This window comes from Carassius gibelio, chromosome A8 (assembly GCF_023724105.1).
Source record: "Carassius gibelio isolate Cgi1373 ecotype wild population from Czech Republic chromosome A8, carGib1.2-hapl.c, whole genome shotgun sequence".
In the NCBI taxonomy this organism is placed as follows: domain Eukaryota; kingdom Metazoa; phylum Chordata; class Actinopteri; order Cypriniformes; family Cyprinidae; genus Carassius; species Carassius gibelio.
In genome coordinates, this window is record NC_068378.1 from 7,422,363 (window position 1) to 7,442,812 (window position 20,450).

At 41.2% G+C, this 20,450-nt stretch overlaps 1 protein-coding gene across 1 annotated transcript in view; it reads left to right on the top strand.

The window, feature by feature from the left end:
- Positions 1 to 20,450, top strand: part of LOC128018293 (intermembrane lipid transfer protein VPS13A) — a 95,096-nt gene that overhangs the window by 28,721 nt on the left and 45,925 nt on the right. Inside the window, exons 27-43 of the mRNA XM_052603727.1 lie at positions 245 to 324; positions 1,836 to 1,895; positions 2,017 to 2,194; positions 2,274 to 2,390; positions 2,472 to 2,575; positions 3,423 to 3,539; positions 4,164 to 4,438; positions 4,537 to 4,684; positions 4,773 to 4,914; positions 5,150 to 5,271; positions 5,383 to 5,552; positions 5,801 to 6,028; positions 6,238 to 6,604; positions 6,861 to 7,214; positions 15,924 to 16,025; positions 16,105 to 16,257; positions 19,889 to 20,147. Of these exons, the coding sequence (XP_052459687.1) occupies positions 245 to 324; positions 1,836 to 1,895; positions 2,017 to 2,194; positions 2,274 to 2,390; positions 2,472 to 2,575; positions 3,423 to 3,539; positions 4,164 to 4,438; positions 4,537 to 4,684; positions 4,773 to 4,914; positions 5,150 to 5,271; positions 5,383 to 5,552; positions 5,801 to 6,028; positions 6,238 to 6,604; positions 6,861 to 7,214; positions 15,924 to 16,025; positions 16,105 to 16,257; positions 19,889 to 20,147 (2,976 nt within the window). The remainder of the gene's footprint in view (positions 1 to 244; positions 325 to 1,835; positions 1,896 to 2,016; positions 2,195 to 2,273; positions 2,391 to 2,471; positions 2,576 to 3,422; positions 3,540 to 4,163; positions 4,439 to 4,536; positions 4,685 to 4,772; positions 4,915 to 5,149; positions 5,272 to 5,382; positions 5,553 to 5,800; positions 6,029 to 6,237; positions 6,605 to 6,860; positions 7,215 to 15,923; positions 16,026 to 16,104; positions 16,258 to 19,888; positions 20,148 to 20,450) is intronic.

Here is a 20,450-nt window from a genome sequence, read left to right on the forward strand (position 1 = left end):
CTACCTTACATTTAATATTAATAAGTAGCGTATGAGGAACTTATTGAGACATGAAAGTGTCTCAGTGTTGTTCTTCTGAATTTTCTATTCATCAAAGAATCCTGAAAAAATGTATCTGGGTTTCCACAAAATATAAAAAAATTACAACTATGCATAATAATAAGGAATGTTTTTGAGCGCCAAATCTGCATATTAAAATGATTTCTGAATTACAAATAGAAGTTATTTGTTTGTTTGTGTGAAGATTCTGAGGACAAGAAAGTTCACCTTATCACCACTCTGGACAATTCTGAGGAAGATCTGCTCACTTTGGAATATGTCAAGGTAAAATTTGCTTTATCATAATTATCATGTCATATTTCTATGGGTCCATGTATAAGTCAAGCGTTATTTATCATCAACTTGTGGCATGATTCTGAACATTGTGATCAAACCGAATTTCTCTGGCACAGTTTTCTTGTTCTTGGCGATGTCTCAGCTTTGTGGGTATTAAAATCCTTGTTGGATTCCGGCTTTCTGAAGGCCATTTTATAATTTTAGCTTTGATAAGCCAAACATAAACAAAAAATTTGATCTAATTTTGTGACTCGTTATGCATGACTCATGTTAATTACAGTCCTGCTTTCTGTCAAGCTCTGAAAGCACAGATTTAAAAAGCCTATTAATTTAAAATATCCATTTACTATTAATTTCTGTACATTCTTTATGAAGGACAATTTAAAGTGGAAGTAAATCAGCTATTTTATTGCTTGATTGGAGTGCATGTGTTCATGCTTTTAAAAACATTACTTTTCCCATATTTTACCTTTTATTCTACACTGCTTTTTTGGTTCTGTTGACCCCCTGGTTCTCTGGAAGCCCTTCCTCTGGAAATACGCAGTCAAGCTCAGATTGGTTTGCTGGCCCAGTTTGTTGTAGGGCTGTTACTTTTGTGAAAAAATAATTTTCGATTTTTAAGACATAAGTGTTCATTGAATCGATTGTAAAAATTGATTTTCCATGTCTAAAAAAAAAAAAGACGTTTCCTTTTTAAACGTCAAATAACAGACGAACATAAAGAGAGGGCAGGAAATGCACAAGTCAGCAATATTTCTTAATTATTGGCATGAAGTTTCGTGCAGAATAACAAATAGCAACAGGAGTGCAACATTCTCTAAAATGAGAATGAGGCGAATTCGAGTCTACCGTGCCGCGAGACCTCCAGACGTGCGTAAATGCATCTTTACATTGACTTAATATTGAAATCATTCGCGCCAGACGCTCTATTCACGTTTGGTGTGAACGCAGCATAAGAGGACGCTTTCGACGTCACTGGGTCTTATAGGCACGTAAAATTGCTGGTATTTTCTGTCTAGCTTTCGCAAGGCATACTGCACTTTCGGAATTCTTTTTTCTTTTTCTGCTTGTTTTCTGAGTTTTGTTACGTTTATATTTTTTAATTGTTACATTTTTTTAAAATTAATAGTGTACATGTTTGGTTAAAATCGATTCCCTATTTTCATTTTCGAAACTTTTTTTGGTTGGTCCGATCGATTGTGCAATTGATTTTCGAACTAAAAGTGACCGCCCTAGTTTGTTGTGATTCGCATAAATAAGCCTATTTATTTCATCAATTTGCCAAGGCAACATTTTTTTTTGTTTAGTTTAAATAATAAAATAACAAAGTAAAGACATGTTTAAAAAGAATAAACTTAATTACTTTCAGTAAAGTTAACATGAAAAAAAGATAACTATAATAGTATATCAATGATACAAAATAACACTGATTCTGTCAGTACAGTCTTATGCATAGGACTATTCTGTAATACTAATAATAATACTCTCATCTTTTTCAGGCAGACAAAAATGCACCGGATTTCAAAACGATGCATAAAAATACAGAGCAACTAATCAAGGTAAGCTTGATCACAAGTGAGTGCTCAGAATTTCTCTACAGCTAGCGTGAGCCACAAAGATTTAAAAATGCATACTAACTGTAAAAATGTTAAAACACGTAATTTATGGTCTTTGCACCAGGTGAATTTCTCCTCACTAGACGTTCATCTGCACACTGAGGTGCTCCTCAACTCCATAAATTTCCTCAATAACCTCCTCCCACCACTGAAGAAAGAGGCACAAGAGGAGCAGCCCGTCCTACCCAAGGAGGAAGAAGAGGAGTCAAAAATAGAGGATTCTGCTGTTACCAAGAAATCTTGTAGGACAATTAATTTTCTATGGTTCTTTTGTTTTGTCATGATATAATTGTAATCTCATATTATTGGCTTGTTCTTCAGCCTGTAAGAATTCAAAGTTTGAGGATGTGGTGAATTTGCATATCCGAGCAGACCTCAGCTGTCTGAAGGTCTTCATAAGAGGAGAGAAAGCCAGGATCTCTGAGATCAGCATCGAGGGTAATACACATTTCTGTAAATGCACATAAACACCCTAGAGTTAGGATATGTTCCAATACTGCATGTTCTCTCTTACACCAGGGCTGGTTTCTGAAGTACAGATGAAGAAGAAGTGCGTAGAGATTCTCGCTAACCTGAAGAACATTGTAATTCTGGATTGTGACAAAGAGGCACTATATAAAAAGGTAGAAAGTGCTGTACTTTTAACAATAAATAAATCATAGAATGGTAGCTAATTTGGAACAATGGAGAACTATTCGCATTTGTACAATGTTCACATTTTTGTTACATTACCGTATTTTCCGGACTAGAAGTCACACTTTTTTTCATAGTTTGGCTGGTCCTGCGACTTATAGTCAGGTGTGACTTATTTATCAAAATTAATTTGACATGAACCAAGAGAAATGAACTAAGAGACATAAACATAGAGAAAACATTACTGTCTACAGCCGCGAGAGGGCGCAGGGGGAAAACATAGAGCGCCCTCTCGTGTCTGTAGACGGTAATGTTTTCTCTTGGTTCTAAATAAATGCGACTTATAGTCCAGTGCGACTTATGTTTTTTCCCTCATCATGATGTATTTTTGGACTGATGCGACTTATACTCAGGTGTGACTTATAGTCCGAAAAATACGGTACATTATTTTTATTTAGTGTTTAGAATTAAAAAAAGGCTTTTAACCACAAAACAAACAATTTCTTGTTTGATTAACATTTTTCTGTTTTATTGGGCCAAAGTAACAGTATTGTTTATTAAATTATACAATTCTTAAAAAAATCTGTAAGTATATAGAATTTTTTTGTGACATTTTAAAAAGATTAATTACAAAAAATCTTTGCTAAAAAAAATAAATAAATGAAAAAATAATGGTGTAAATGCTAAAACATTAACTTGTTGGCTTTGGGCTAAAAAAAATTTAACTGTCAAATTGTTATTAAATTATTTATTATTTATTTTTTTATCATGCATAAAAAGGTGAGTGTGTAAGATGGAATTGATTCAAGCTAATGATGGAATGGTCATGATGTATAGGCAGTGTCCATCGCGGATAAGGAGGTGTTTGACATGCATATTGTGGACACCAGTGTAACTTTGACTGTGGGCTGCATTCAGGTTATTTTCCTCAACAAGTTTATGTCCTCAATAATGGTAAGTGTTTATATTATATATAATAATATTTTTTTTATATATTTAATATCTATTTATTATACATTTAAAAAGTGGAGAGGGCCTACAATTTAACCTTGGGGGACACCTTATAGTTTCTTAATAGAAATTTGTTGTTTTTTTTTTACCTGATTTCTCAATAAATATTGTTTTTCTTTATTCTTAAGTGTCACAGCAAATATTAAATTTTATTAGCCTCTGCTTGCATTTATTTTTACATATATATTTGTCTGTTATCTAATGGTCTCTCTCCTTCTCTCTCCTTATTTTTTCGGTAACACTTTAGAATAATGGTCCATTAGTTAATGCTAGTTAACTACTTTAGTTAACATGATCTAAGCAAGAACAATCCTTCTATAGTATTTATTAATCTTAGTTTGTTAATTTCAGCATTTACTAATGCATTCTTCAAATCAAAGTTGTGCTTGTTAACGTTAGTTAATGCACTGTGAATAAGCATTAACTAACAATGAATAACTGTGTTCTCATTAACTAACAAAGATTAATAAATACAGTAATAAATGTATTGTTCATGTTAATTAATGAATTAACTAACATTAACTAATGGACCATTATTCTAAAGTGTTACCATTTTTTCTTTTTCAGGCATTTATTAATAATTTCCAGGAGACAGCAGAGAAAGCAGCCATTGGGGTTTTGGAGCTGGCAGAGAGAATCCCACATATCTCCCTGGACGTAGACATTAAAGCTCCTGTTGTCTTCCTCCCACAATCCTCTGTTTCCCACAATGTCATTGTGGCAGATCTGGGTTTAGTGACCATAAAGCAACACTTTGAAATTGTCTCCTCTCCACTACACACCAAGATCCCCCCGGTCGTGGACATCATGGCCGTGGGACTGAGGGATCTTAAAATGTACAGGTTAGTTAGGTAATTTTAAATAAATTTACTGATTTGAATTAATGTGATTTAACATTCCTGAAATTACATTTCCATTGTTTAAATTATTATTCATATAGGACCACATTCACTGATGGACAGTTTAAGAGTGAACTTCAGTTACTCAAACCAGTCAACATGGACCTGTCAATCAAACGCAATCTCTCTGCATCCTGGTATCACAGCATACCTGACATCCAGATCAATGCACACCTCAAACCCATGATCGTAAGTGCATGTATTTGTGTTTGTTTCTGTATCTAATCTTGTAGCTGCAGGGGATATTGCAGCTGATGTCAGTGTGCATTTATTGCAGCTAATCCTGAGTCAGGAGGACCTTACAATAGTGCTGAAGACTCTGAGTGAGAATCTGTCTGAGAATTCTGATGCTCCTCCAGCTCCATACAGCTCTGATAAAGGAGACACAGTTTCTACCAAGGATTCTCAGAGTTCTGGAGGTATGAAACATACACAAACACATATTGACGCTTTATCGATTACTAATGCATACGTTATATCAAGCATACTTAGTGTGTTTTTTTTTTTTATAATTAGCACAGATTTATCTAAGTGTATACTAATGTATAATTATTTTATAATTTAGAAGTTTGTTGTCATTGTCCTGGTTTAAATTATTATTATTCTTTTTTTAATTCAGATTGTGTTCAGATAAATATCTCATTTGTGTTGTAGGAAACACAGTTGTGACCGCAGCAGTGGTGGAAGGCCAGAAAACAGGCAAACTAAAGAACACTCTGAAACTGGACTTTAAGTTTGACTCCATGACAATAGTCCTGTACAGCCCTAACAATGAGGTGACAAAATACACTCAATTCACCTTAGACAAGAGTGTAATGATTGCATGTGAAGCCAGGTTTAAATATTGTGTTCTAGTTTTTAGAATCGGTTTATGTGTTTACGTACAGATCCAGTTATCAGACTCCCGTGATGAGAGTTTGAAGTTGGCAGAGTTCATGTTGGGCACCATCTCCACCGCTGTGCACATGTTCTCTGACAGCTCCATGAAAGCCTCGCTCAAACTCACAAACTGTCTGCTGGATGATAAGAGACAGAGGGTGAAAATGATCACATCCAGGTAGATCACACACAGATCATGAGCCACTGAAGATGCTCCAGTTTGTGTTAAATCATGTTCTATATGTACAAATGTAACATTTGTATAACAATTGTATTTAAACCACTTTTACACAAAATATACAAATAATCGATTGATCAAAGATGAATACAAATTGTTTGTTGTGACCTTACGGTAAATAAAGTTATTCATTCAGTCATTAAATGTCAGTAACTGGGGTTTCTTCTATAACTTCATGCTGCTTTTAGGATGATGGCGATGCGTCAGGGCAGAGAAGGTGATGTGATGGTGGACGTGAGTTATAGACAAGGACGGGACGGCACCGTGCTGGACACCCTGGTTCAGGACCTCTATCTGTGTGTCAGTATGGAGTTCCTGCTCACAGTAGCTGATGTCTTTCTTAAAGCTTTGGCAGATGGCTTTTCTGGTCCCCCTAAAAACAAACAACTCGCCAGTTCCTCTAAAGACACAGGTTCGTGATTGTGCTTCAGGGCAACCTTGATTAAGTCAGGTTTTCTTCAAGATAGTCTTATTAACTTAAGATAGTCTTAAGTCAAAAGTTGTATTTTTTGATCATTTCATCACAAATGTGGGTAAATTTCTTTTTAAGAAAAGCTACATTTTGAACTCTAGATTCAAATCCGAAAGACGAATAATAGCGCCCCCGTACTGTATAAAATTTCAGGGGCATGGAGGCATTGTTCCATAAATGGAATCAATGTTTATTTGCATCTTTTTTTTTTGCCAAAACTGAGATGAACATTGTGGTAAAGAATCCTGAGATTGTTTTTGTGGCCGACCTCACACGCGCTGAAGCTCCGGCTCTCGTTATGACGACGCAGTGTGAGCTGGTGATGAAGAACGAGCCCAGCGGTCAGTCGATGACTGCCGCCATTTCAGACCTGAAGGTGGTGGTGTGTCCGCTCCTGCGAGAGAAGCGGGAGCACAATGTGATGACGGTGCTTCAACCCTGTCAGGTGTTCTTCCAGAGCAGCCAGTCTCCTTCCCAGCCACAGTCCATCGAGCTGTCCATCAGCTCCCTCACGCTCAAGGTGAGGCTCAACATGTGATTCTGTGATCATGTGAAAATTTGATTATTTTTTATTTAGAAATTATTAGTGTATTAAATGTATAATACCAAAACTGATTAAATGATCAAGAAAAAAATTATGAAATAAAACTTAATTCCAAAATAATTTTTTGGTTCCTTGAAACGCATTATATGGGAACTACAGGGGAAAAAAAGGCTGCAAAAATATTGAAAATGACCCCTCTCCTGTCCTGTCCATTCCCTTCCTGTTTCCTAAGGTGTCTCCCATCATCATAAACACAGTTATCACCATTCAGTCAGCGCTGAGCCCTGCAGCTGAGACCCCTGAGGAACTGGAGAGTCCTGTGCCACAGGATCTGTGGGAACGTCGCAACCTGCGAGACCTAAAGCTCTGGTTCCTGGAGGAGGAAGAAGAGAATGTCACCCGGTCTGTCATTCGACTCGTTCCTCATGGAGAGTCTCTCAAAATGAACATCCACTCCATCTGTCTGACGCTGGAGGCCGGGGTGGGCCATCGCACTGTGCCCATGCTGCTGGCCAAAGCCTCGTTCCAGGGAGACGTGAAAAACTGGAGTACTCTCATTAACCTACACTGTCACCTGGACCTGGAGGTCAGAGGATATTTACATACATTGTACATTGTAGCAAGGTTCAACACAGTCTTAATAAAAAGGAAGAAGGCAGGGGTCGGCTGGTTGCTGGGACGCTCGTTTATTTAACAAACAAATCACGATGAATAAACAGCAAACTGTTGCTCAAACATAGGCAATGACTTCAATAAAGCTTGTGCAGCTTCCCAGCGCACAACGAGGTCCCAGCGTGTCTCTCCCTCTCTCTCTCTGGGGTGACTCGGCTTATATCCGGTCTCTCCACGGCAATTACTGCAATCAAACACACGTGTTCGTTATTTGCACTTGACCTACTTGCGCCTCGCTCTGCTCCCCCGTCTCTCTCCCGTTGTAGATTCCGCTAAACCACGCCCCCCCCCGCCACATACCCCCACCGCCCGACTCAGGCCAGGGAGCCGTCCGGCCTGCAGCCTCCACCCCCCCCACACCCCCCCCCCCCTCTCCTGGAGAGGAAGTCAGCCACAGCCATCTGTACACCCGGCCTGTGGATCACCTGAAATTTAAAAGGTTGTAAAGCGAGATACCACCAGGAGATCCGCACGTTGGTATCTTTCATGCGGTGGAGCCACTGCAGGGGAGCGTGGTCCGAACAGAGGGTGAACTCCCGCCCCAGGAGGTAATATCGGAGGGTAAGAACAGCCCATCTGATCGCCAGACATTCTTTTTCTATGGTGCTGTACATAGTCTCTCTCTTAGAGAGCTTCCGACTGATGTACAGCACCGGCCGTTCTCCCCCATCCACCTCCTGGGACAGGAATGCGCCCAACCCTCTGTTCGACGCGTCTGTCTGCAAGATAAAGGGGAGAGAAAAGTTAGGTGCATTCAGGAGCGGTCCGCCACACAGAGCAGCCTTTAACTGGGTGAAAGCTTGCTGGCACTGCTCCGTCCACTGGACTGTATCTGGTGCCTCCTTTTTAGTTAAATCAGTCAGCGGGCTAGCAGTATCTGAAAAATTAGGTACAAACCTTCTATAATACCCTGCCAGCCCCAGGAACTGTCTAACCTCCTTTTTGGTCTTAGGCCTTGGACACGTTGCAACTGCTGCAGTCTTATCAATTTGGGGCCGCACCTGTCCATGACCCAAGTGGAAGCCCAGATATCTTACTTCCACCCGCCCAATTGCACACTTTGGATTAGCCGTGAGCCCAGCCCTCCTCAGCGTCTCTAGGACCGCTCGCAAATGCTGCATATGTCGCTGCCAATCCCCACTGTAGATGATGATGATGTCATCCAGGTAGGCGGCGGCATATGCAGCATGCGGACGGAGGATTTTGTCCATCAGACGCTGAAAAGTGGCTGGAGCCCTGAATAGCCCGAACGGAAGAGTAACAAATTGGTGTAAACCGAACGGCGTGGTGAAAGCTGTTTTTTCTTTGGTCATGGGAGACAAGGGGATCTGCCGTACTGCATTAATGGAAGGGGGCACAATGGTGCTCTTGGGGTGGCCGGTGGATTCACCAACTGACATTCACGACAAGCCGCGCACCACCTGCGCACATTCTCGTGAATGCCCGGCCAAAAGAAGCGGGCCATGAGACTGTTTAGTGTAGCTGCTTGCCCTAAATGCCCGGCCATTGGATTACAATGAGCCGCCTGGAAAAGCATTTCCCGACGGCTTCTAGGTATCAATAACTGGGTTGTATCTTGCTTTGTCTGGGCGTCTTGGGTCACCCGATACAACCTATCTTTTAAAATTGAAAAATAAGGATAGGAGAGCGGTTGGTCAGGGTGGAGAAGCTGCCCGTCGATCGAATGAACCTGGTCAAAGGCATTTTTCAGCGTTTTCAGGACTGTTCCAGGGGAAAATCATCGCGATCAGGGAGGATGTTCCGCTTGAGAGCACTCGGTTCCCCTGCAACAGGTCCCGGAGGTTCCGGTTCAGCCTCTCCCACCTGCGCAACTGCTACTCCAGCCCTCCCTTGTTTCCCCCAAGAGACATCCGAACACAAATACCCCAATAATTTATTAAACGCGGGCCAATTCGTACCCAAAATTATCGGATGCCTGAGGTGCGGATTAACGGCCACCTCTACTCTGTTTTTCTCCCCGAAATTTAATATCCACATGCAAAACAGGATAATTCACCACTTCCCCGTTGTACACACCGAACCCTAACCATGCGGCTACTATCCAATGCCCTCGGATGAATCAGGCTTTGATGGATGGAGGATTGGTTACATCTAGAGCCCGACCGATATATCGGCCAGCCGATATTATCGGCCGATATGAGCTAATTGCATTTAAATCGGCATCTGCGTTTATAACGGCCGATGAAACATGAAAAAACAGAGTCTCATGCTTCACTCATGTTATGAGTGTTGCATACTTTGTCCACCAGAGGGCTGTCTGCAACTCCAGAGTTGACAACAGCGCCAGAAATTCACTACAGAAGAAGGCGATCAGCCGCCACCCAGGTGAGTCGGTCGTTCGTCATGTGAAATGATTGTAGATTTAGTTCATACACTGTATATAAAAACGGTGTGGTAGTTCTAGCTAACGGTCCTATCATTATCACTTCTAAATATTCTGCAACATCACTTACAGCCTCTCATGCATTGCTATATTAGATTAGCCACAAAGCTAATACAATGTTTATCAGTGGAAGAGCGCGAACGTTAATAAGGTCAAACTATAACGTTAGCATTTAAATTATTCTTATTCTATTGCGGTGTGTTTCCCACATAATGACCGCGTAATGGTCCTTTCACACAGGACGCGGTATGCTGGGTTCAGCATTGCCCTTCAGATACAACGCGTTTTGCGCTGCGCTATGGCGTTGGCGGAGTTTTAAAAACTTTTATCGGGAGCTCTTTCATAGTCTGTTGTTCCTCCTTTCGGTCAGCAGCAAACATGTATCTGTCCCGTTGTAAGAAGCGAGCGATAGCGCTAGTCCAGCTGATGATAATTAAGAGAGAAGCAAGGAAGGAGAACAATTTGGTGAATTCAGGGTGGTTACGTTACTCTAACGCTAATATAGCTTCCTTTTTAGCAGGCCCCTTAAAGTGAAGTGACATTCAGCCAAGTATGGTGACCCATACTCAGAATTTGTGCTCTGCATTTAACCCATCCGAAATGCACACACACAGAGCAGTGAACACACACACACACACTGTGAGCACACACCCAGAGCAGTGGGCAGCCATTTATGCTGCGGCGCCCGGGGAGCAGTTGGGGGTTCGATGCCTTGCTCAAGGGCACCTAAGTCATGGTATTGAAGGTGGAGAGAGAACTGTTCATGCACTCCCCCCACCCACAATTCCGTCCGGCCCGAGACTAGAACTCACAACCCTTCGATTGGGAGTCCAACCCTCTAACCATTATGCCACGACTTCCCATGTTTGCCATGTTAAATGCTTGCTATTAAATTGTTTGAAGGTGGTTCCTCTCAAAATTTACAGCGGTGTGTTCATGACACTAACGTTAACCATTCAACTTCGAATTGATTCCGTAATCTTCCGGTAACAGTAGGCTAACTTTACTTTCACCAGCGCATGACAATGTTTTGATTCAGACTGCACAAAGAGAAGAGGAGAAGATATACGGGTCCGTTGTGAATGTGTCTGTGAGAGTAAATGTAGTGTAGTTACAGTAACTACAGTAGGTGCGTCAGAAATTAAACCAGAGGGGACATGTAAATAAATGTGAGCTGAACACGCGCTTTTTTCTTTGTTTTTTTTTTTTTTTTTTTACATATTGTTTCAAAGCAGCTTTACAGACATAACAGGAAAATATTGAAATAATATAGTTAAATATAAGTAGGTAATACCTATTGCTTGACAAATAAAAAAAATATATACATTTCTCATTTTTGCCTATGTAGGAGATCCCTGTTTATTATTATTATAATTCTAATTCTAATGATGACATGAGTAATGATACATGGTGATATTATTAATACACATGCTTATTCTTTCTGTCTCTCTTTCTGCCCTACAGATACCTGAAAAAGGTGAATGCTGTAGCAGCAAAGTGTGGGACTACTTCTGCAAATACTTGCACTTTAGTATTATAATTTATTTACAGTACACACACAGACTGTTAAAACCAGCTTCAACTGGAAGAAAGTAGAAGTGTTAAATGTTTAAAACCAGACTGTTTTTTGATCATTAAAAAATATATACTTTTGATGTGCAATTGTTTAGTCATTGAGACCGTAATCTAAGGCTTTTTTTTTTTTACATCCCTTCTGGAAAATGGTTTATACAGCCCACATACATAGAACAGGCAGATATTTTGCTATTGAATGTTGTGTAAGTGCAGTTTATAGGAAATGGGTCTAATATCCAGTTTATTTTCAAAATCAAAATATCGGCTTATAAATCGGCTATTTTCAAGTTAATATCGGCATCGGCCCCCAAAAATCCATATCGGTCGGGTTCTAGTTACATCCCGAATCCACCAAAGCCTGATATGTACCCCCCTGATACTCACTGGTATTTGGTATAAGCCAGCCTGATCGAGGGCAGCCTTTGGCGCGTCGGGGACCCGGATCAACGTCCCCACTTCCATCAACGGACACCTATCAATAAAATGCCCTGGTTCCCCGCAACGCCAACAGGCCGGCCCAGACTTTACCGCCACCCTGGCGGCAGGAAGTAGGTCAAGCGATTGGCGAGGAGAGAGCGGAGAGGCCGTGGCCTGGGGAACGGATCCCGTGGGCGAACTCCCACCCCTGGGAGGAGCCCTGGGCCCCGCTGCTGGTTCAGCCCCGTAACTCGTCCTCCACCTCGGGGCTAGCTTTGGCAGAAGCCCTCCACGGGACCTGGGGAGAGGGACAGATTTAGGGAGAGAGGAGGGAGGGGAGGAGAGAGAAGGAGAGAGAGAAGCAGATGGTAAGGGGTCGCCGACCCCTGGACACTCCACCGGCCGGACTCTTCCAGGGTTAGAGTCCTGAACCTCTGGCGATGTTGCTCCGGGGTCCGACCGACCCGCTGGAGGATGGCACGCTTGAGGTCCTGGTAGGCCAGGAGGTTTTGGACTGGCAACTGGTGAGCAGCTACCTGCGCCTCACCGGACAGCAGGGGAATGAGCCGCAGAGGCCAGTCCGCGAGGGGCCACCCTCGAGCCTCTGCCGACTTTTCGAACAGGTCCAGGAAGGCCTCCGGATCATCCTGAGGCCCCATCTTGTTGAGCGGCAGAGGAGATGTATTGTCCTTAAAAGAAGGGGTGGCCCGGACCTCCCGGTCTACCCAGCTCCGGAACAGCTCGCGGTCTTCATGCTGGGCCCGGAGGAGCGCCTCAAAGCTTTGTCCTGCTCCTCCTTGATCGCCAGCATGTGTTGGTGTTGTTCCTGATGAAGACCGGGAGCGACTGGATGATGTCCGCAAATGGCGTACCTGATGGAGATTGCATGGCGGCGATGCTCTTCTTCCTTCCCGGGTTTCGGCACCACTGTAGCAAGGTTCAACACAGTCTTAATAGGAAGGAAGAAGGCAGGGGTCGGCTGGTTGCTGGGACGGTCGTTTATTTAACAAACAAATCACGATGCCCTCTGGGCATAAACAGCAAACTATTTAGACCGGCAGCCATATCACCCTGGAGCCCAAGACCGGTTGCCCACTGAAGCTAAGCAGGGCTGAGCCTGGTCAGTACCTGGATGGGAGACCTCCTGAGAAAACTAGGTTGCTGCTGGAAGAGGTGCTAGTGAGGCCAGCAGGGGGTGCTCACCCTGTGGTCTGTGTGGGTCCTAGCGCCCCAGTGTAGTGATGGGGACACTATACTGTCAACAAGCACCGTCCTTCGGATGAGACGTTAAACCGAGGTCCTGACTCTCTGTGGTCATTAAAAATCCCAGGATGTCTTTCGGAAAGAGTAGAGGTGTGACCTCGGCATCCTGGCTAAATTCGCCCATTGGTCTCTGACCATCATGGCCTCCTAACAATCCCCATATCCGCTGATTGGCTTCATCACTCCGTCTCCTCTCCAACAGTAAGCTGGTGTGTGGTGGGCGTTCTGGCGCACTATGGCTGCCGTCGCATCATCCAGGTGGATGCTGCACACTGGTGGTGGATGAGGAGATATCCCCTGTCTGTGTAAAGCGCTTTGAGTGTCTAGAAAAGCGCTATATAAATGTAAAGAATTATTATTATTATTATTATTATTATTATTATTATTATTATTATTGCTCAAACACAGGCAATGACTTCAATAAAGCTTGTGCAGCTTCCCAGCGCACAACGAGGTCCCAGCGTGTCTCTCCCTCTCTCTCTCTCTGTGGTGACTCTGCTTATATCCGGTCTCTCCACGCCAATTACTGCAATCAAACACACGTGTTCGTTATTTGCACTTGACCTACTTACGCCTCGCTCTGCTCCCCCGTCTCTCTCCCGTTGCAGATACCGCTAAACCACGCCCCCCCGCCACATACATGTATCTAGTTCAGTCATGATACTCTAGATGGCGCAGGCTGATGGGCCCATTAAATGCAATATGCTGGCAATCACATCACAGCATGGGCAGATTGCGCATTTGTGATGAGATTACTTGCTCAACATTTAAATAATCTGGTTCTGTGTTACTGTAAACTTGTCCTTCAGCACTATTTGAGTTCATCTGAATCCCTCCACCTCCTCCAGCACCACCTGTCATCTCTCATTGGCCATTGTGTTCACGTGCACAAATGCAATGGTCACATCTTCAAAAACATGTTGTAAATACACATTTTTCATGCTCTTTACTGAGCGATTAAACAGATACACACGGGAGCGTTTGAAACCAGGCATCTATCAGTTTATCCATCTATGAGCTATTTTATATATTATATACAGTCTTGTTCAAAATAATAGCAGTACAATGTGACTAACCAGAATAATCAAGGTTTTTAGTATATTTTTTATTGCTACGTGGCAAACAAGTTACCAGTAGGTTCAGTAGATTCTCAGAAAACAAACGAGACCCAGCATTCATGATATGCACGCTCTTAAGGCTGTGCAATTGGGCAATTAGTTGAAAGGGGTGTGTTCAAAAAAATAGCAGTGTCTACCTTTGACTGTACAAACTCAAAACTATTTTGTACAAACATTTTTTTTTTTCTGGGATTTAGCAATCCTGTGAATCACTAAACTAATATTTAGTTGTATGACCACAGTTTTTTAAAACTGCTTGACATCTGTGTGGCATGGAGTCAACCAACTTGTGGCACCTCTCAGCTGTTATTCCACTCCATGATTCTTTAACAACATTCCACAATTCATTCACATTTCTTGGTTTTGCTTCAGAAACAGCATTTTTGATATCACCCCACAAGTTCTCAATTGGATTAAGGTCTGGAGATTGGGCTGGCCACTCCATAACATTAATTTTGTTGGTTTGGAACCAAGACTTTTCCCGTTTACAAGTGTGTTTTGGGTCATTGTCTTGTTGAAACAACCATTTCAAGGGCATGTCCTCTTCAGCATAGGGCAACATGACCTCTTCAAGTATTTTAACATATGCAAACTGATCCATGATCCCTGGTATGCGATAAATAGGCCCAACACCATAGTAGGAGAAACATGCCCATATCATGATGCTTGCACCTCCATGCTTCACTGTCTTCACTGTGTACTGTGGCTTGAATTCAGAGTTTGGGGGTCATCTCACAAACTGCCTGTGGCCCTTGGACCCAAAAAGAACAATTTTACTCTCATCAGTCCACAAAATGTTCCTCCATTTCTCTTTAGGCCAGTTGATGTGTTCTTTGGCAAATTGTAACCTCTTCTGCACATGCCTTTTTTTTAACAGAGGGACTTTGTGGGGGATTCTTGAAAATAGATTAGCTTCACACAGACGTCTTCTAACTGTCACAGTACTTACAGGTAACTCCAGACTGTCTTTGATCATCCTGGAGGTGATCATTGGCTGAGCCTTTGCCATTCTGGTTATTCTTCTATCCATTTTGATGGTTGTCTTCCGTTTTCTTCCACGTCTCTCTGGTTTTGCTCTCCATTTTAAGGCATTGGAGATCATTTTAGCTGAACAGCCTATCATTTTTTGCACCTCTTTATAGGTTTTCCCCTCTCTAATCAACTTTTTAATCAAAGTACGCTGTTCTTCTGAACAATGTCTTGAACGACCCATTTTCCTCAGCTTTCAAATGCATGTTCAACAAGTGTTGGCTTCATCCTTAAATAGGGGCCACCTGATTCACACCTGTTTCTTCACAAAATTGAAGACCTCAGTGATTGAATGCCACACTGCTATTTTTTTGAACACACCCCTTTCAACTAATTCAACTAATTGCCCAATTGCACAGCCTTAAGAGCGTGCATATCATGAATGCTGGGTCTCATTTGTTTTCTGAGAATCTACTGAACCTACTGGTAACTTGTTTGCCACGTAGCAATACAAAAATATACGAAAAACCTTGATTATTCTGGTTAGTCACATTGTACTGCTATTATTTTGAACAAGACTGTATGAGCTATGATATATTAGGGATCTGCTAATAGACGTGGTTTCAGTTAATTGCAAATAGTTTTGCCTGTTTTATGTTGTTATACAAAGACAATGACATAAGTTGTACATAGTTTCTACATGAATTGATCTAGTTAGCAGACTCCCAGTGTTTTAAATAGTGGCAGAACCATTTGAACTACTTTGCTAGTCTTGCAGTTTAACCTGCACACCATTTTAACATGCTCTCATGCTGAAAAAACAGCAAGTTTTTATTTTATTTTTTCATGTCCTATATCAAGTTGTTTATTCCTGTAGGTAAATTATTATAATGAGATGATGGGCGTATGGGAACCACTGCTGGAGCCGCTTGATGATGAGGAGAAAGATGGCTTCAGACCATGGACTCTAGCGATGAAGGTTACCTTTTATTTCATTCCTAAACCGATACTGACCAAACTTTTCATGAGGTAAAGAAATAAATGTTGTGTGTCTACAGATGAAGAAAAAGCCAGTATCATTTTCTGAAGTATCTGACGAGGTGGACGGCAGTGTGCCTGATTATAAAACAGTCATCAGCTTCACGAGTAAAGACCAGCTTAACATCACCCTCTCCAAGTGTGGCCTCCACATGCTGAGCAATCTAGGAACGGTAAGAGATTGAGATGATTGCAGTGTGTTGAGATGGGTAAAAAGGGCTGTCTTTTAGGGCTGAACGATATGGACAAAATTTCATCTCGATTTTCATGCCAGATATCTCGATATCGATACGATATGACTACGTGTTCTTTTGCTAAGCACGGCCTGCACAACACGTCACTCTGGTTTACATCGTCTTTTCTGAATCCAAAATACTTCCAAATTATGGAAGATGATTTATGTTTTGGCACCAAGTCAGATTCTGCACTGCCACCGGCCGCATTATCTCCCGCACTCATTTCTTTCTTTCTAATTTATCCGCTGTCTCTGTACAGTGTGCATAGATGTTGGAACAGTGGGGGGCTGGGGGGGGGGGGGGCCAGAGACAGCCGTGCTCCAAGCTAGTGCTGTCACTTTTGTGAAAATCATTTTCGATTTTTAAGACATAAGTGTTCATTGAATCGATTGTAAAATCGATTTTCCATGTCTAAAAAAAAGACACGTTTCCTTTTACAACGTCAAATAACGAACGAACGTAAAGAGCGCTGAAAACGCACAAGCAATATTTTATTTACTGGCATGAAGTTTCGTGCAGAATAACAAACGGCAACAGGAGTGCAACATTCTCGAAAAAATATATATGCATAGAGCAGGGCCGTGGAGATCCGGGGCTTAGCCCAGAAAAATCCACCAAATATAAAATTTGGAATACAGAAATATGAAATTATGAAAAAAAAAAAATAGAATGGTACTTTGCCACTAGGTGGTTGCATGCCACTGCCTTAATGAGTCGGTCAGTCATTTAATAAATGGATTCATTAGAAACGGATGATTCATTCAGAAAAAAAGTAATCAACAGTTTTTATGAATGGGTAAGTGAATAATTTACTCAAGCAAATTTATTCAGTAAAAACACCGCTGTGTGTTGCTGCAGAGCACAACAACATGCTTTGTTTGGAACCATTTCCTTTGCGAAATGTCTTTTTTATTATCTTGTTTATTGCATTGTTGCCCTGACACGAAAAGTATGTCACATTAGTATTTTACTTGTTAGTTGTTTTTTTTTCAGAATTTTGAAATATCCATTTTAATTTCCAAATAAATTGATCTAGTAAAATACTACACGCCAACAAACCGCCTGCCTCCAAAAGATCTAATTTCATTGGCTGGATCGTACAGATGCTCATCGATGGTTGGCCAGTTTCGATTGCACAATGATTGCACAGTTTTTGATTGCCCCCCCCCCTGGCAGAGGGGACGGCTGCCATAACAAAAGAAAAACATCACTGCAGGCTTCAACCCGGCTGCATTTATGATTTAGGCAATTCAAAAATCTCCAAGATTATTTTTAATAATGATTCAATCCATTTAAAAAAACTGATCAAAAAATCTAACTTTAAATGGACTTGAGAACAGGCCATGTGTGTGTTTTTATTGAACGTAACCGACACTAGGCAGGCATATTGTAATGCGCAAAAAGGCGCAAAATAAGGCCATTACAAATTTATTGGACAGGAAAACAAGTCGATCAACATTTTCGGGGGCCAGAGCTGAGCGTTTTTTATTCACTATATGTCCAGCTGTTGAGAAGACGCGCTCCAACCGCACTGATGTCCCAGGGACACTCAGATACAGCTGCTCAAGGTGGGGGTATTACTGCCAATTTTCCACCACAAAAGCCGGTCGCTGTCAGCTGGCAATGGTCCTTTTCATAACTCATAACTCGTCTACTGCGCCACAAGACCTCCAGATGCTCGTAAACGCGTCTTTACATTGACTAACACTGAAATCATTCGCGCCAGACGAAGAGGTCACTTTTGACGTCACTGGGTCTTACAGGAGCGTAAAATTGCTGGTATTTTCTGTCTAGCTCTCGGAAGGCATTCTGCACTTTCGGATTTCTTTTTCTGCTCGTTTGTGAGTTTTGTTACATCTATTTTTTTAAATTAATAGTGTACATATTTGGTTAAAATGGATTCCCTATTTTCATTTTCGAAAACTTTTTTGGTTGGTCCGATCGATTGTGCAATCGATTTTCAAACTAAAAGTGACAGCCCTAGCTGTCATATATCACAACTTTTCAGTGTTTTCAACCACATACTGTTTATTTTAGTTTTCAAACAAATAAATTCACATAATTACTAAAAAACGATACATTTAGAGTTTGTAAAATACACACTGATGTCTATGGAAGAGGGAATAATAATCCTTTCCATTATAATTCGACACGTTTTATTCATATTAGATACACATTGTGTAAGTAACTTCAGTGTTTACATATTCTATTCCCAGTTCACCAGAGGTTGTAAATCCAACAAATCCGGTTCTCTGAACTGCGTCTGCGGCACAAACTAACACGGCGGTGCCCATCACGCATACAGCGTGACAATCATATTCATATTTGACAATCGGAATATCAGATATTTCATGCCATAGCTAACACATTTGTGAATATTCTGAATAAAAAAGGAAAAATTATATAAAAGCAGATCATCATTCATTCAGCGCTGTTGCTGCTGCGGTGTGTCACGTGACAAGCAATGACGCATCACCATGGAAACGCCGCCCCCCCTCTCACAATATAGTTCCCACGTCCCTAGTGTATGCGCGCTGGCTTTAGCGGTGCATTCAAGGGCACTCGTAAAACTGATGTTTGTTGTGACTGCCAGAGTTGTATGCAGGGCGAGCATGGAGAGGGGAAATCTATATCGTCTATATCGTTGCTTTTTTTTTATATTAATTAGGCCCGGGACTTTAACGCGTTAATTGAGATTAATTAATTACACAAAAAATAACGCGTTAACTAAGATTAATTAATTACAGAAAAAAAATCGCGCATTTTTAATAACTTATTTTTGCACCGCGGAACGTTTCTCACTGGATGAGTTTCAGCGGACCGATTATACTGGAGCACCAACTAGCGTTCGCATATCGCCGCAGCAGCACATCCGAGCCTCAAGTATCACCTCAACGCCAAACATATAGCAGCTAGCGTGGACTTTACACTTTATGTTGAACTATGTATTATTTTGCTGGTGCAACAGTTTATGTTGAACTCTTTATTGTTTTGGCCAAGGTTATTGAGAGTTGGACTTAGTATGTTATTTCCTCTGAAGCAACAGAGAGATGTTTTCTAATAGTCAGGGTTTCCAATGTTCTGAATGTAATTGACAGTATTGTGTTTTACTTAACACTTTACAGAAGGTTCCAGCACCAATAAGCTTCCTGAATTTCTGAAATGTACTATTTCTAAATTGTTTCTAAATATGCTATTGCTACACTTCATGGCAAAAATTGCACTGGTCTGCTAGACTTGGTTGAACAAAAATAAACTATTTTGTTGCTTAAGCTTATGTATTCAGTCATTATTCAATGGTATACTATAAATTCATGTGAAAAAAAAATTACTTCTCACTGTTCTCAGGTCAAATATTTATATGCGATTAAAATGCGATTAATTTCGATTAATTAATTACAAAGCCTCTAATTAATTCGATTAATTTTTTTAATCGAGTCCCGGCCCTAATATTAATATCTTGAAAGTTCATATCTAGATATAGATACGATAACGATATATCGTTCAGCCCTACTGTCTTTCTCTTACAGATGTTAGGGATGAGTGGTTTCTTCTGTTTGGTTTGCAGGCATTTGCAGAGGCCACTAAGCAGACCGCTGAATGCTTTCAGAAGGACCAGGCACCGTTTGTGGTGAAGAATCGTTTGGGTTTGCCAGTGGCAGTAATGCACAGCAAAGTGTTTAGACCCATTGGTAAAGAGTCTAAAAATCGTGTGGTGGAGCTCCAGGATGGAGAGAATCTGAATTTGGACTACACCAACACTTTGGAATCCAGTGACCAATTCTCAGCCATGACCAGCCTCAGTGCCAAAAACTACATACAGCCCAGTAAGACTGCATAACCCATGAACTTTATGAATATATATATATATCAGCATTACTAGTAGTGATGCGCTGACCTAATTCTCATTATCGGTATCGGCTCCGATACTGCCATTTTCTGCAGGTAAAAAATAATAATAATTTAAGGTAAATTAAATAATTAAAACCACATTACTTTTGTTATCTACGGAGCTCCGTAGGTAACAAAAGTAATGTGGTTTTAATTAATTAATTTACCTTAAATTATTATTTTATTTTTTTATTTTTTTTTAACCGGCAGAAAATGGCTGTATCGGAGCCGATACCGAT